This window comes from Elaeis guineensis, chromosome 4, assembly GCF_000442705.2.
Source record: "Elaeis guineensis isolate ETL-2024a chromosome 4, EG11, whole genome shotgun sequence".
Lineage (NCBI taxonomy): Eukaryota > Viridiplantae > Streptophyta > Magnoliopsida > Arecales > Arecaceae > Elaeis > Elaeis guineensis.
The window spans coordinates 23,427,984-23,442,974 of NC_025996.2; the positions used below are offsets into that span (position 1 = coordinate 23,427,984).

Sequence of the window (14,991 nt, forward strand, 5' to 3'; positions counted from 1 at the left end):
TCGACTCAGCTGGCAATGGGAGCGTGAAAGTTGAATCAGCTGATCGGATATGGAACAGGCAACATCAATTAAGTTGACATGTGTCCTTAATCCTTGTGAGATCGGACCCTGTTCATTCTAAATTTTTTCTCAGACCCTGTTCATCAGAGATGCAGGTGATTCCTCCTGGGAGAGAATTTGTAGGACTCAACAAATGTAGAAAGCTGTTTATGATTGCGTTAAGAACCATGCACCATCTAACACTTGCTATGATTGGGTAAATTAGGGATGTTGATGATACCCGAAAACCTAATAATCTGACCCAATTATTTTATAATAATTTGATATAGATAATTTCCAATTATGTTATTGGACCGAAGTCGGAACTTACATATAGGATCTAATTTTTTATCAAATTAAATTTCATTGTAGTTATGATTGAATCCAAAAACCTGATGGCGCTGTCTCAACTCCTCTTTCTTCGTATTTGGATTTGTTCTTTTTCGCATGCATCTCTTTTTTCTTAAGCTTTTCTCCTCATACTTAGATTTGCCCAACGCCATTTAAATTCCAAAATTTCAGCCAACTCTTAGATTTTGATTGTAATCTATAATTTTTTTTAAACTAATCATTAACTTTCTATCTCATACTTCTTTCCTATCATAATTTATCATGGATTCATTATATATGGAGGTATATTGTGATAAAAGTCCTTTCTGTGTAGAGAATTGTTCATCCATATTAATTGTTCCACTAAAATTTTGTACTTAATTGCATCTCAAAAGAACTTGAATCCGAACTTAAATTTAATTGTTAAGATGCCAATTTGGAGCCTACTAACTTCGACGAATCCAAACTTGATCCATTTTTTTTTTATCGAATTTGGATGTGGATGCATGAATCTAATCCAAGTCCGATCCGTCTACAACCCTAACGTAAAGAATTGATCAGATGCACGTAAAGCCAAAGTGAGGAGCATTATTGGTAAATCTATGATGGTTTTGTTAAAAACATAAATTTATATGTTGCTTTGTACCATGTGCATGGTTGTGGTATTGAGGGGAAGCTTGTTGCTAGCTTATATACAGAGGAAATAACTTGTTACTTGTTGCATAGTTGATTGGGTACAAAACTCTTATCGATATAGTTTAAAAGTATGATTAATAATTTTTGTAAAGAGTGAATAAAAAGTAAAAATTTGTATCAAAAAAGATAAAAAAGCAAAACTTACAATATGTGTGTGTGTATTTGAATATATTTTTTTATCGATATACATACCTAAAATACTTTATCAAGCTACTCAAAATTCCATGCCCAGATCATGAGTTCACATATTGTGTTTGAGGACAAACCTGCTCCCTGCAGTATTTCAAAGATGTATTCATATTTCTATTGTAATGAAATTACGAGTTGTCTATGAAATCTAACCTCATTGTTACTTTTTTCTCTCTCTTTTTAATTGTCTTCCTCTCTCTCTCTCTCTCTTTTTAATTGTCTTCCTCTCTCTCTCTCTCTCCTCCTCCCTCCCTCAATCTATCTCTCCATATTCTAGTAGAGAAGGCTTTCAAGCAATTTGCTATATAATTGGCTTTTAAGCATCCATAAAATATCTTGGACCATTCAAAGCATATGTATATTGGAGGTATTGTTTTCTATTTTTTTTAAAAAAAATTGATGACCGTTATATCTATTTTAATAATATAATTTTGGCCATATAACTAGGATTAGACGAGAAACCTACCTAATTGATGGTTGCAGGTTTACCTATATCAAATTAAATTACAGCATATGCATTGCATTTATAAGTGAGAGAGGAGAAAATAAAATTACGATCCCTACCAGTTATGTACGAGGGGGGTAGATAAATATATCATATGAAAATGTGGAAGAGTGGACACATCTCACACAAAATGTTATGTGTAACACAACACAAGTGTAGGAACCAAAGAAGATAGTCCATGGTGGTTAGCCGGTAGGATGGTTTACTGAATGCAGATAGCAAAATCTTTTTCCATCATCCCCCCTCTCCCCAAACACCAACAAAAGTTTTTTTGAATGTAATTTTCAATAAGTTGTAATTTAAAAAAAAATATTGTTATTAGATATATGCTCTAGAAGCTAATCGGACTGATACATTAATTCTTTCTAGGACATAATTTTGTATCTGATCTAATTATTTAGGATAGTTAATTACTTTTAATATAGTGAATGTATCCATGAATCGTCCAATGAATTAATAAGATGATGACACATTCTCAAGAGTTAAGAGTTTGAGATATATATCATTAGTGATTAATTCATAAACTGCTCCTGACCATAGAATCATCACGGAGATAATGATCGATCCAGAAAGTTGGTGCACAGATCGCTTTCTTATGGACAGATGAGTCTCAAATTTACAGTGTAGGGACACTGAGCGAGAGTGCAGATGCTTGTTAGGGAATAAGAGTACTGAGCGTGATTAACATGAGAAGTCATTTGAATATCTACTCACTCGTCAGTGATATTCTCGATGCTATAGTAGTGTGAATGATTCTTTGATCTATGGTGTCTCGGCTGTCCATAATGAGGTTGCTGTAATTTGACTACATCACAACTCGATCTTCTAGTCATATGGAGCTTTGAGAATATATTGACTGTAGTAAGTTTATTGTAGGAATAGGATGTGTACCTAGATGGGATCTATCGATCTTAATAGAAAAAGAAGAAGTTCTATGTGATTCGCGAGATCAAGTTCAAAATTTTTTGACTAAAGCAAGTGTGAATACTAAAAAAGAGTTTTCACGAGAATTCACAAATGAATTTGAGTTAAGCCAATCTTGCATATGACAGACAATGGAGTTTGACGAATTTTTCATAACCTCCATCTTGTCGGAACTTACGATAGAAGAATTGAATCACATGGTAACTACACCTAGAGGTTCATTACTTCTATTCTACTAGGTTGCCACTACATACTGCTATATATCATTGATGGATTGTGAGACTCATCGAGCATCATCTTGATAATCGATGATCTTTGATGGGCATATTTTGAAATTATTCCAATCCATCGAAAAGAATTTTAATGATATTTTGATAGAGATCAAAATATATCTCACTACCAAATAGAATAAAATCTATGGAATCACATACAAAAGAGGTCCTGACTGATCGAGATGTCGAATAGTGATTTTGAATCATAATAGGATTCAATTATCAATTTGATTAATAATTGAACTTATATATAAATATTACATGAAGAACTTACTAAAAGTTGATAAGTTATAGGAGAACTAATTTATAAATATTATAAAATATTTGATTTGATCAAATATGGACTGAATTAAATCAGATTGGATCTGATTGGATTTGGTTTAATTTGAATTTCTTAGTCCAAATAGGATTTGAACTTAATTTCTAATTGAGTTTGACTCAATTTGGATTCGAATTAGATTCGAATCGAATTAAAATTTTATCAAAAATCAGAGTCCCATCAGACTAGGACTCTCTCACCTTATCCATGCTTCACATGGGATGCCCAAGTAGATTTTTACCATGGAATTAAGGGGTGCGAAGAGGGTTGGCGCCAATAAGTATGAGGCGGCAATAATAGGAGTCATTCTCTTATAAGGACTCTTAACAAATCCTAACCTAACTAACCCCTATTTAAAAAGAGATAAAGGAGGTGCCTCTTAGGTGATCTCACAGTGAAAAAAAATTGGAGAATTGGCGTGAAAAGAGAAAGGGAGAAAAGAGGATGGGCGGCACAAGAGGATTGGCGTGAGGGTTGTTGAGACGTCTTATCCTTTCTTTCTTACCACCAAAGGTTGGTTGTTAAGGTCTCTTCCTCTCTCTCCCTCTTTGTCTAAGAGTTGGACATGATTTTTTTTCTCTTCCTTCTTCTCCATAGATGTTCAAGAGTTGGACATGATTTCTCTTCCATGATCAGTCTAAGAGTTGGATAGGAAAAAAAAGAAAAGAAATGGAATTTCTTGTTCTTTTTTTTAGATCTTTTTTTTTTCTCTTGAGAAGAGAAAGGGAAAAGAAATCAGATTAGATCTGATTTCTTGATCCTTCTCCGGATCTATTTGATTCTTTGAGAAGAGAATCAAAAGAGATCAAAGATTCGATAATCCAAGGAGCGATCTCTGCAAGAGAGCTAGCACTCCGATGAGATCGGAGTCTCCTGATCGGATCAGCCTCGTGTAGATACCTGTAGAGGCCGGCCACTTACGCAACTTCAAAAGGATCTTGAAGACATTCATAGATCATCAGATCACAGTTTCAATGGACCATAAAGATATCCAGGGTTCATCGAATTACAGTGAAAATCCATCCGCGCAAAGATAAAAATCAGATTTTTATTTTTGCTTATATCTTAATCTTGTACATATGATGGTGCTTGGGTTATGTTGAGATATGATCTCTATATGCATGTTTGACTAGATTAGATTTAATTAAAAATTTATTTTAACATTGTTCTGATATAAGATTGTCTTGACATAATGAGGATCGTTATGTTATATGAATGTCTTAGAATGATGTTGAAAATTTTTTAAAATTTTTTTCTACTGCGTGTCTAAAAGTTTTAAAATTTCTATATGTATACCGGATCATCATGTGATGGCATTTTGTAACAATTGTTTCATGAACAAATTGACCTTATAAACATAGATGAATGAGCATGGGAATTTAATGTCATGTATAGGCTGGTGTCACTTCCTGGGTTGAGGATATCATACTGTGAAACTGTGGGAAGAACCCTTATTACGGATCATTGGAAATTAGCCGAAAGCCTAAGCATCTAATTAGGAAGAGGAATTTCATTCATTAGAATATATTAAGTTGCATCATGTTAAGAAAGTTTGCGGCTATTACATCAAAAAAAGAACGTTTGTGGCTAGTTTATTGAATCTGTGGACTATGGTGTGGACCAATTCATGGTCCTGAAGAATGGTGGAGTTTTACAAAATGATTACCAGACATGATTAATAGTTTTGCTTGATGACTTGATGGCATTTGACATGTAAACTGGATCATTGGGATGCATGAATTTATGATATTCTTAAGACTTTTAATATCCAGGTTAAAGATTTTAGGTGTTAGTTGACCTGGCAATGTAATCCTTTTGTAAAGAGAAATGCCCGAGAGGGGGTCTAAACGTTTTGGATGGTGTAGAATATTTCTGACTTTACATTAAGAACACAAGCATGAAGGCCAACGCAGAAACATCATTCTATCCACGAATTAAGAAAGACATGATGTCCGAAAGGCCTATTGGGGTTTTTATTTGAAATTCCTGCGAAGTTGGGCTCCACAAGAAAGGGGAGCAGCTGGAATGGGTATTATATCGATTATTTATCTTCTTCTAAAATATATATATATTTTTAAAAAATTTCTTTTAAGCCTATAATTGAAATAAGGAAGATGATCTGTGGATTTAACTGTTTGTTAATATGATATTAGAATTTTGACTTGAATGCTTGGGATGCGTTGTGAGTTGGACTTGATCAACGGATTTTCCACTGATAAATTTGGCTTTATTAGCTTTTGTTGGTTATGTTTCCTGGTTCTGTAGTGACAATCCAGGGTCAGTTTTGTTTCTCAATGTCTTCCTCTGTTGCTTTAAGTTTACCTCCAGATCTACGGTTTGAAAGTAACCGTGGCGGACGCCTTGACTTCCTGAACTCGATAACTATTTTGGTTTTGATGCTGGCTTCAAAGAGTACTTGCCCAGACCTGTGTTCCGTGGGCTCAAGTACGAATGTCAAAGTTTACATAGCTTTTAGATAAAATTTTTGTGCACCGCCGTAGCGTAGAAAATCTCAGAGCGCACTACTTCGATCTATTGAATCATGTAATTATTATTTTTTAATATATATTTAATATTTTTAATTTTATTTTTTTAAAAAAATTTTAAATGATTAAAATATTTTTTTAACAATTATAATATTTTTTTTAAAATTATGACATCTTTTCATAAAAATCACGACATCCTTCCCTTCCAAAAAAATTATGACACCCCTTTACAAAATTATGATACCTCTTTTTAAAAATTATGATACCTCTTCACAAAAATTATAACACTTTTTCATTCTAAAAAAATTATAACACTCTTTTACAGAATTATAATACTCCTTTATAAAATTATGACATTCTTTCACAAAAATTATGACATCATATGAAACAATTATAATATTCTATGCAGAAAATTATAATTTTATGCAGAATATCATAATATCATCACAGATTTTGTCATAATTTTTTTTCGAAAAAAATGATATCATAATTTTTAAGAAACGATGTCATAATTTTTAAAAAAAATATTTTCATCATTCAAAATTTCAAACAAAAAAAAGTATAAATGCAAACATTAAATACATGTTGGAAAGTAATGGCTATATGATTCAATAAGATAAAATGGTACATTTTATGTTAGATTTTTTATATCGTCTGTAGTGCACAAAGAATTTTTTTAATTTTTAAATGATCAATTTTTTTATTTGTCAAATATTCTGACTTCTGAGCATGACGCTGGAATGCCCATGCAACAAGCCTAAATAAGACGGATCAAAGTAGGCACGTTCCTATGTTTCGCCTGGCTACCCTCCACTTCTCTCCATTGTTGAGCGTCCGAATATATACCGCTCTGGCCCGAGTACATATGACTATATTGAATAATCGGCTCTCTTATAATCAAACATGTTTACCATGAAACAAGCCGATTGGATTATTTCTTATGTGGCTCATTATTTTGGTGCGGTGCCGTGGATGGAGATGGCATCTATTGCCCTTCATAATATTTTATTTTCTGATTTTTTGAGATGTATATACATCAAATGTGTATGATAATCCCGTCTTTCATTAAAAAAAAAAAAAAAGATGCGAGCATTTTCAAGTAAATCCGACAGCCCTAAATTTCCTTGCTATTCAAAGTCAAAAATGTTGGGAGTGCCTGGTGTTGTACTCAGGCCAGGGTTTCAATAAGCTGGGCTTGGCCTCGGCCCAATTTTGGATTGGGCCGAAATATAACATTGGAGCTTGGTCCAAGCAAGTGAATCTTGGTTAGGTAGGCTGTGCTCAAAATGGATCCGGTTCATCTTTGACCAAAAGAAACTTACCAGTCTGTCCTAAAGAATCTAAACTAATGAGAAATTCTTTGTGCACCACAAGCGGTATAGAACAATCGATGTAGAGCGCACCATCTTTTTGATTAATCTACGTAGCGACCGTTTTCCAACGTACATTTAATACCTGCAGTTTTACTTTTTCATTGAAATTTTGAATGTCGAAAATATCTTTACTCTTTAAAAAAAATATTAATATCTTATGTCTATATTATAATATCTTACGTACAAAAAGTCATAATTATTTTTCACAGGATGTCATAATATGTCAGAGGATGTCATAATATGCACAGGATGTTATAGTTTTTGTCAAAGAGTATTTTTGTTATTCAAAATTTTCAAACGAAAAAGTAAAATTACATATATTAAATGCATATTGAAAATGGTTGGACAAAAATACTCTTTTCATATTATGACATCTTGGGCAAATTATGACTTCCATGCGTGGAAAGTCATAATATGCTAAATATATTTAATTTTTTTCCAAGAGTAGAAATATTTTCATCATGTAAAATTTTTAAATAAATAAATAGAATTATTGATATTAAATATATATTAAAAAATTGTGGCTAACCAATTAGATAAGATGGTGCACACGTCGGATTTTCTACATTATCCGTGGTGCACAAAAAATTTCCCCTAAGCTAATTTGGACTTCAACGATTCAGTCTGCCCGGGTCTTTTGGTTGCTTGGGCCAGCATGGCTTATCGAAAGCACATCCCCAGCTACGACCGTGCTAACCTATTTGGGCTAGCATCCATCAAGCGACAACGATCAGAAAGGCAAGTAATATGTGATATTCATGTTTGTTATTGTAACTGTTGACATTCTCCTGGCTAAGATCGAAATATCTGTTAATTAACAATTTTGTGGTTTTCTCTCACAGGCTGTGGCTGAATTTATGAGTCATGCCATGCCAGGATCAGTCACATTTAATCTGCCCAGAATAATATTGACAGCAGGTGCAACTCCTGCAATTGAGACACTCAGTTTCTGTCTTGCAGACCCTGGAAATATTGCATTCCTTGTTTCTTGATCACCATATTATCCGGGGCGATTTTTCTTAACAAATTTTCCTTTTCACCCACGATATTCGTACATCCATTTCACATACTGATAGTATTGATATTGTAGATTTGAGAGGGATATAAAGTGCCGAACTGGCATAGATTTAATACCGTTCCATGTCGAAGCACCGAGAACTCTAGTTTAAATATTGCTACTCTTGAAAGAGCATATAATCAGGATAAGAAGCAAGGTGTAAAAGTCAGTGCTGTTCTTGTTTCAAACCCTTCCAACCCGGGGGCAATCTACCGAGTAGGGAAACACTGTATGACCTTTTTGAATTTGACACAGCAAAGATTATCCATGTGATTTCTGATGAAATATGTGGTGGATCAATCCATGGAAAAGCAGACAGGTTCTACAGACACGAGATTTTGACAGGAGCAGGGCTCACATAATATTGGGCTGTCAAAAGATCTCCCTTTTCCAGCCTTTAGAGTGGGAGTCATCTATTGCTTCAAAATTTGCAAGATTCTCGTCCATTGTGACTCGCATTTGCTAGTCGCAATGTTGCAGATTCAAAATTAATCACAGAATACATCATGACAAACCAAAAGAGACTCAGAAAAAGCATGCTTTGTTTGTGAAAGGTCTCGACCAGTTAGGTATAGGTATAGACTGAGTAAAAATCAGTGGTGGATTTTACCGTCAAGCAGACATGAATAAGTTCATTCGATCATACAGTGATAAAGGGGAGCTTGTGCTGTGGGATAATTAACTGCTTAACGCAGCTAAGATTAATATAATGCCAGATCATCATGCCATTATATCGAACCTGGATGGTCTCGGTGGTGCTTTATAATGTTGATGGGGGATGATATACCTATAGTCATACAACGTGTTACAAGAGTTACGAATAGCCATGGAGTTCATTTTTGAAAGGATAAAATTTGACTTCTGAGCTACACCAGTTAAGCCTGGTGTTTCATTGCTCTGAATTGGCAAGATTTCTGCGATGGGGATCTCCGAGTATTGCCATCTATTTTGCCAATCTAAGAAATGCACCGGTGAATATCTCAGCTTTGGAATCACTACATGGAAGCATACAGGTTGAGGTGCAGGGTGAAATAAAGCTTATCTCATAAGATCCTCGAATAGGTCCTGTGGTGATCATTTCCCGCCTTAGCAATCGCTGATAAATACGTTGTTTTTATTGCTGCTGGTACTGAATGGAAAACATGCAAGCAGACTCTTCTTCATGAATACCTGCAATGGTCAGAGGAAGCATGAGCATTGTCTCTATATTTCTATTGCAAGTGTAATCAATTCGAAGTTCTTCTGTGTCTGAAATATATAAACTTGAGAGAGATGCAAACTAGATTGTCCCCTAAAGACAAGAGTGCTGTTTAAATTCTCTTATTTATGCTGATAGATGTATTTCGAGCAGGTATTAGTGCTAGACCAGATCCTTTAACAGGTCTTCTGATCCAGACTAATCGGCTTAGGAAGGCCAGCCAAGCGAAGCTCTTTCTTGCTTCTTTTTTTTTTTTGTGCCAGGCTGTGAAGGGAAATCGTATTGTATGCTAGGTAGAGAGGTTGGCGAACTACCATGATCTATAGAGATTCCCCATCTATATATCCAATCCCAATCAGATGAAAATAGATGCAAGTCACAGCATAGGCTAGCGGCTCAGATAAGCTCCTGATCTATGAACCTCTTTCCTTAGCTTGCTGGTGTCTAGTGTCGTTAAGCTGATTGACCATTGACTATTAGAATCAAACCTGATCCCAGATACAATCCATTCAACAGGTCTTCAGGGCCTGATTGGATCTGAAAGTGTGTTAGATTGGCTCCCAATCTATGAGTCCTTTAGCTAGCCAGTCTAGTTTGCTGGTCTCTACTTCAGTCAAGCAGGCTGAGTATTACCAACCAAACCTGGACCGCAGGTTCTCGATCTTTTTGGTCAGGGACGGGAAAATCAAATGCAGCTGCCGTAATGGCAGGAACCTCATAGAAATATAATTGAATGCATCAAAGTTTATGAAAAATAACTGGTCAGTGGCCACTTTTCAAAATTAAAATTTAATGTGCGGCAGTCCAACAGGACCAAGTAAATAGCTTTAGTCCGAGAGATTACCTTCAAGGGGCTTCTCTCCTTAACATCAAATGGCTTCATTTTATAGCTTAACTTGCGGCTCAACAGTATGAGTTCCCCCAGAGTTAATGTTCTCCTGGGCATGACACTGCGATTGTGACTGTAAGCTGTTGGATGCAATTCTGGGCAAGCAGCAGCTGGAATCAGAGCTCTATCTTTCCCATGACCTTGTCAAGAAAACCTGCATCAGGAGAAGACAGAGGGAACAGGAATTCCACAACTGAGGCATCAAAGCTGGCAGTATGTGTTGCCGAGTTATTCGAACTGCTATTGCAATCCGTCTCCGATACGGAGTACCAGTTTTCCTGCCGGTTTGAGCTGTTCTCGCTCGAACCTTCCTGAGAACCATTCACATCTGTGAAAGATTCACATGCGTCAGATGGTGACTGGGAAAAGTAGAAGGTGCCAACCCAGATTCATCATCATTCATTTCAGAAGCTAGCACTTTGAAACCTGAGGGAGCAATAACCCCTTCCTCTTCATCAATTGAAGGGTTCAGCAGATAAGCTGAACGAGGAGTGCCAGCCAGCCCGTGAAGAGCATGGAGGGGTGATGAATCTGGCAATGGCTGTGATGACTGGAGTGGTTTTCCAGGTTTCTCTTCCCACTCGAAAGGAACCGACACGACAAGCCTTGCAGGAGAGGGGACCGAGATCATGGGGACTGGCTTGGAGATCCACTCTTTCTTTGGTGTACCGGGTCTCTCCTCCCAGAGAAATGGAACGGAGATCTGCTGCCAGTCTCGTTGCCTGGGATGAGATTCCATGAATTCCTTCTCATCAGCCATCTATAGCACCAGTTTAAAATTCGAAGAAACCGGATGCCAGTTCACATTTGAATGATCTCCTATAAATAGGATAGTACGTGTGGGTTAGATGAGCTGTTCCTTGATCAAAATGTTCTGGTTCAACCATTCTTATTGGTGGAATTAAAAAGTACAAGATTCCTAATCCTCTTATCGCATCTCCCCAAAGACCAACTATAAAAGCTTTGGAGGCAATAGTGAAAATTGCAATGGATCAAAATAACTTTTATTTCAATAAAAATCTAAATTTCACAAAACAAATTCCAATGAAAATGGTGACCAAAGAAAGAATGAAGGAAAGAATTTAATTTTTTGCTCTCTATTCTACACACTTGCTGGGGCCCCATCACCATTCTTCTGTTCCATCAGCCACCAAAATTCCCACCAACCCCACACATCCATCCTTGCATGACCTCTTTGCCACCAACATCATGAATTGGTTTTGATCGACTCCAAAAATTGCACCACCTCCGCCATACTTGGCCGCCTTGAAGGAGCCTCTGAAGTGCTGATCAACCCCAACTTCAGGACCTGAATCAATTCGGTCTCCACGAAGCCCCTCAGGTTTAGATCGAAACAATCAGATGCAGTGCCATTCTCCAACACCCCTCTCACATAATCACGCAGCACCACCACCTCTGCTGCCCCCGGACTGTCCACCGGTTTCCTCCCAGTGACCAGCTCCAGCAAAATCACCCCAAAGCTATAGACATCGCACTTGTCACTATATCTTAAACTCTGGGAAGCCAACTCCGGTGCCACATATCCTACGGCATTATGAAACTTGGTTAAGACATAGTTGCCCAGGATTGGCAGCAGCCTCCCCAGCCCATAATCAGATAACTTAGCTTCATATCCTTCATCTAATAGTATGTTTGTAGATTTGATGTTGAGGTGCAGGACTTGGGGACTGCAGTCATGGTGAAGATAGGTGAGAGCCCTCGCAATTCCGAGAGCAATATTGAATCTCCTAGACCAGAACAGCTCTCCCCTGCCACCACTGCTACTGCCACCGGAATGGACAATGCGAGAACCATGGAGGTGGTCATAGAGGCTCCCATTGGGGACGTATTCAGATAGAATCAACTGCATTGTGGACGACCAGTAGTAGCCTTGGAATGCCACCAGATTGGGGTGCCTGAGGCCACCTAGCCGGCCCATCTCCTGCTCGAACTCATCCTGGTTTCTGATTCTCCCGAGTGTCTCAAGCTTCTTCACAGCGATGGAGATGCCGCCCTCGAAGCTGGCCTTATAGACAGTTCCAATTGATCCGCCACCAACCAGGCAGTCCTTATCAAGCAGTGCCTTGGTCCCTGCCTCCCAATCTTCATACTTGGAAGGTAGACTCTTGCTGAAAAGAACCAACTTTCCAATGATCACATTTGAATCAGTGGAAGGTGGAGGGGTGCTCTCAGAAACCAGAATCTCTTCCTCCCCTCTCTTCTTCCTATATGCCTGGATGTTCATAACAGTGACCACGCAGACACCGATAAGAATCACCGCGGCGGCAACAATGGCCACTATGGCGGTTGTGCTCAACAGCCTTGTTCGCCGGGAACGACCACTCGAGCAGGAATTTTCTAAAGGGGGGCCACAGAGATATGGATTGTGAGAGAAAGCCAAGGGTCCAAATTGTTGGATGGTGGGAGAGGACGGGATGGCACCACTGAGATTGTTGTAAGAGACATTGAAATGGGTTAGCAGTGTTAGATTCCCCAGTGAGTCAGGGATAGTTCCTGTGAGCGAATTCTCAGAGAGATCGAGGAATTTGAGCTTTGCGAGGTCCCCAATTACTGCCGGGATGCTCCCGTCGAGCTGGTTTCGATGGAGGTCGAGGTATTGGAGGTAGGTGATGTTATAAACAGCATCAGGGATTCCTCCTTGCAAATGATTTCCTGATAAGTCCCTGTAAAACCACAATTCCGTGAATCCTTCAATTAATTCCTGAAAGAAATGATTGTTTTTAAGGCTTATGAATGGAGCTTTTACTGTTAGGAAGGACTTACAGCTCGAGAAGGAACCGGCATTGGCTCAGGGCACCGGGAATCCCGCCGGAAAGTTGAAGGTTTTTGAGGTCCAGAATCTGGAGCAGCTCAGCACTGCCAAGCTCCGGTGGAATTGAGCCTCCAATGGCAGCATTATTCCCCAACCTGAGAACATTGAGAGACTTCAAACTCCCAATGTCGGCCGGAATACTTCCACTGAGCTCATTGAAGCTTAAATCAAAATACTTCAGCGCTCGGCAATTCGTGATGCCGGAAGGGATGCCACCATCCAATGCATTGCTGGAGAGATCAAAATGCCCTAATCTCGCGCTGCAAGTGTTGATCGCTGGGATTTCTCCCTGGAATTTATTAGAAGACACGTCGAAGTAGCTGAGGTTTTGGAGGGCCAGGAGATCGAAAGGGACCGATCCGGAGAAGGAGTTGCTCCCAAGATCGAAAAGGTCCAAGCTTGGACACCTGGAGACCTTATCGGCGACGGTTCCCGAGAGGGAATTGTTCCTCAGCGAGACATAGTTGATGGCCGGCGGCTCGCAGATCTCGGGCAGGAACTCGCCAGTGAGATTGTTGAAGGAGAAGTCGAATCCGACGAGGTTGGCGCAGTTGGCGATGGAGGCCGGGATCGGGCCGGAGAGATTGTTGTGGGAGAGGGAGACGTAGCGGGTCTTGAAGCAGTTCTTGAAGAGGTTCTCGGGGATCTCGCCGAAGAAGGAGTTCATGGAGAGATCGAGGAGGCGGAGGCTGGGGAAGTCGCCGAGGAACGAAGGGACGGGCCGGATAGCTCGTTTTTGCTGAGGTTGAGCTTGTGGAGGGTGGTGAGGGCAGCGAACTCCGACGGGATACCGCCAGAGAAGCGGTTGCCGAAGAGGGAGATGATCTGGAGTGAGGGGAGGCCGGCGAGGGCGGCGGAGAGGGTGCCGGCGAGGGAAGCGTTGTGGACAAGGATCTTCTCGACGTCGCCGGAGGGCCCGCAGGTGACGCCGGCGAAGTCACCGCAGGGGTCGCGGCCGGGGGTGGCAGACCAAGAGGCGAGGGCGCCACCGGGGTCGGCGGTGACGTTGCCCTTGAACTCGAGGAGGAGCTCCTTCTCCTCCGCCGTAGCCGGCGAGACCGGAGAGAGGCGGAAGAGGAGGAAGAGGCTGGTGGCGGCAGCGAGGAGGAAACAGCGGCGGGTTGTCATCTCGGACGGCGGTTAGGGGAGGGTGGTGCGGTCACCGCCCTCCGCATCTCCGCTCGAAAGCGAGTATAGAAAGGTGGAGAGCAGTAGGTGAGGGCTTTAAGTGAGGGGTTTTAATTGGCAAGAGGAGATCCTCCGCTGAGCTGTTAAAGAGATGGGGGAAGCACGTGGCGAGCAGGAGGAGGACATCTCTGCTTCTGCGTGGGTTACTGCGTGCGAGTGTGTCTATTTGCGGTGGACGAACGCAGGTGGATTGGCATTTAATGGGGAAAGGGAGGAGTGGGTACTGTCGTCGGGGTGGTAGTGGTGGTGGGGGTGACCGCTTTCTTCTTGTTATTATTAGAAGACTTGAATGCTTCTTGTCTACTTCCAACTACCGAGGCAAGAGAGAATGAGGAGTTCAAATAAGAAGCAGAAAGGTGAAGTCACAGAGGAGCTGCAAAAACTTTTTAGGGAGAGAAGCCGTGCGGGAGAGGGCAGTGCTTGTTTTGGCCTTTTTTTTCTCTTTTTTTTTTTTTTTTTTCCTTCTCTCTCTGTATGGTGATTTTTAGGCCTCCCAGTGGGTTGGAAATTTTGCTTCTTCGTTGAGTGCGGGAGGGAAAAGGAGGGAGAAATTGAGATTTGCTAGGTGCTTCTCTCCTTTATTTATTACAGGATGGGGAGTGCCATTGGGGAGCGGGAAGAAAGTCGGGACCAGAAAATGAACGGAAAGAGAGGAGATGGCGCAGGAAATTGTATGAATGGAAACGGTATTGC

The 14,991-nt window shown here is 39.8% G+C and overlaps 2 protein-coding genes and 1 pseudogene across 2 annotated transcripts; 1 reads left to right on the plus strand and 2 right to left on the minus strand.

Moving 5' to 3' along the window:
- Positions 1 to 7,788: 7,788 nt before the first annotated feature.
- On the plus strand, positions 7,789 to 9,033 carry LOC140857272 (1-aminocyclopropane-1-carboxylate synthase 6-like; annotated as a pseudogene).
- Positions 8,505 to 11,076, minus strand: LOC105043542 (uncharacterized). The gene is given in 4 exon segments (XM_073255861.1): positions 8,505 to 9,360; positions 10,233 to 10,414; positions 10,417 to 10,626; positions 10,629 to 11,076. Coding segments are annotated over 4 exon segments (885 nt in total). The 5' UTR covers positions 11,038 to 11,076; the 3' UTR covers positions 8,505 to 9,276.
- Positions 11,077 to 11,250: 174 nt separating this feature from the next.
- On the minus strand, positions 11,251 to 14,753 carry LOC105043357 (uncharacterized). The gene is given in 3 exon segments (XM_010920876.4): positions 11,251 to 12,961; positions 13,062 to 13,830; positions 13,833 to 14,753. Coding segments are annotated over 3 exon segments (2,652 nt in total). The 5' UTR covers positions 14,239 to 14,753; the 3' UTR covers positions 11,251 to 11,484.
- Between the last annotated feature and the right edge of the window lie 238 nt (positions 14,754 to 14,991).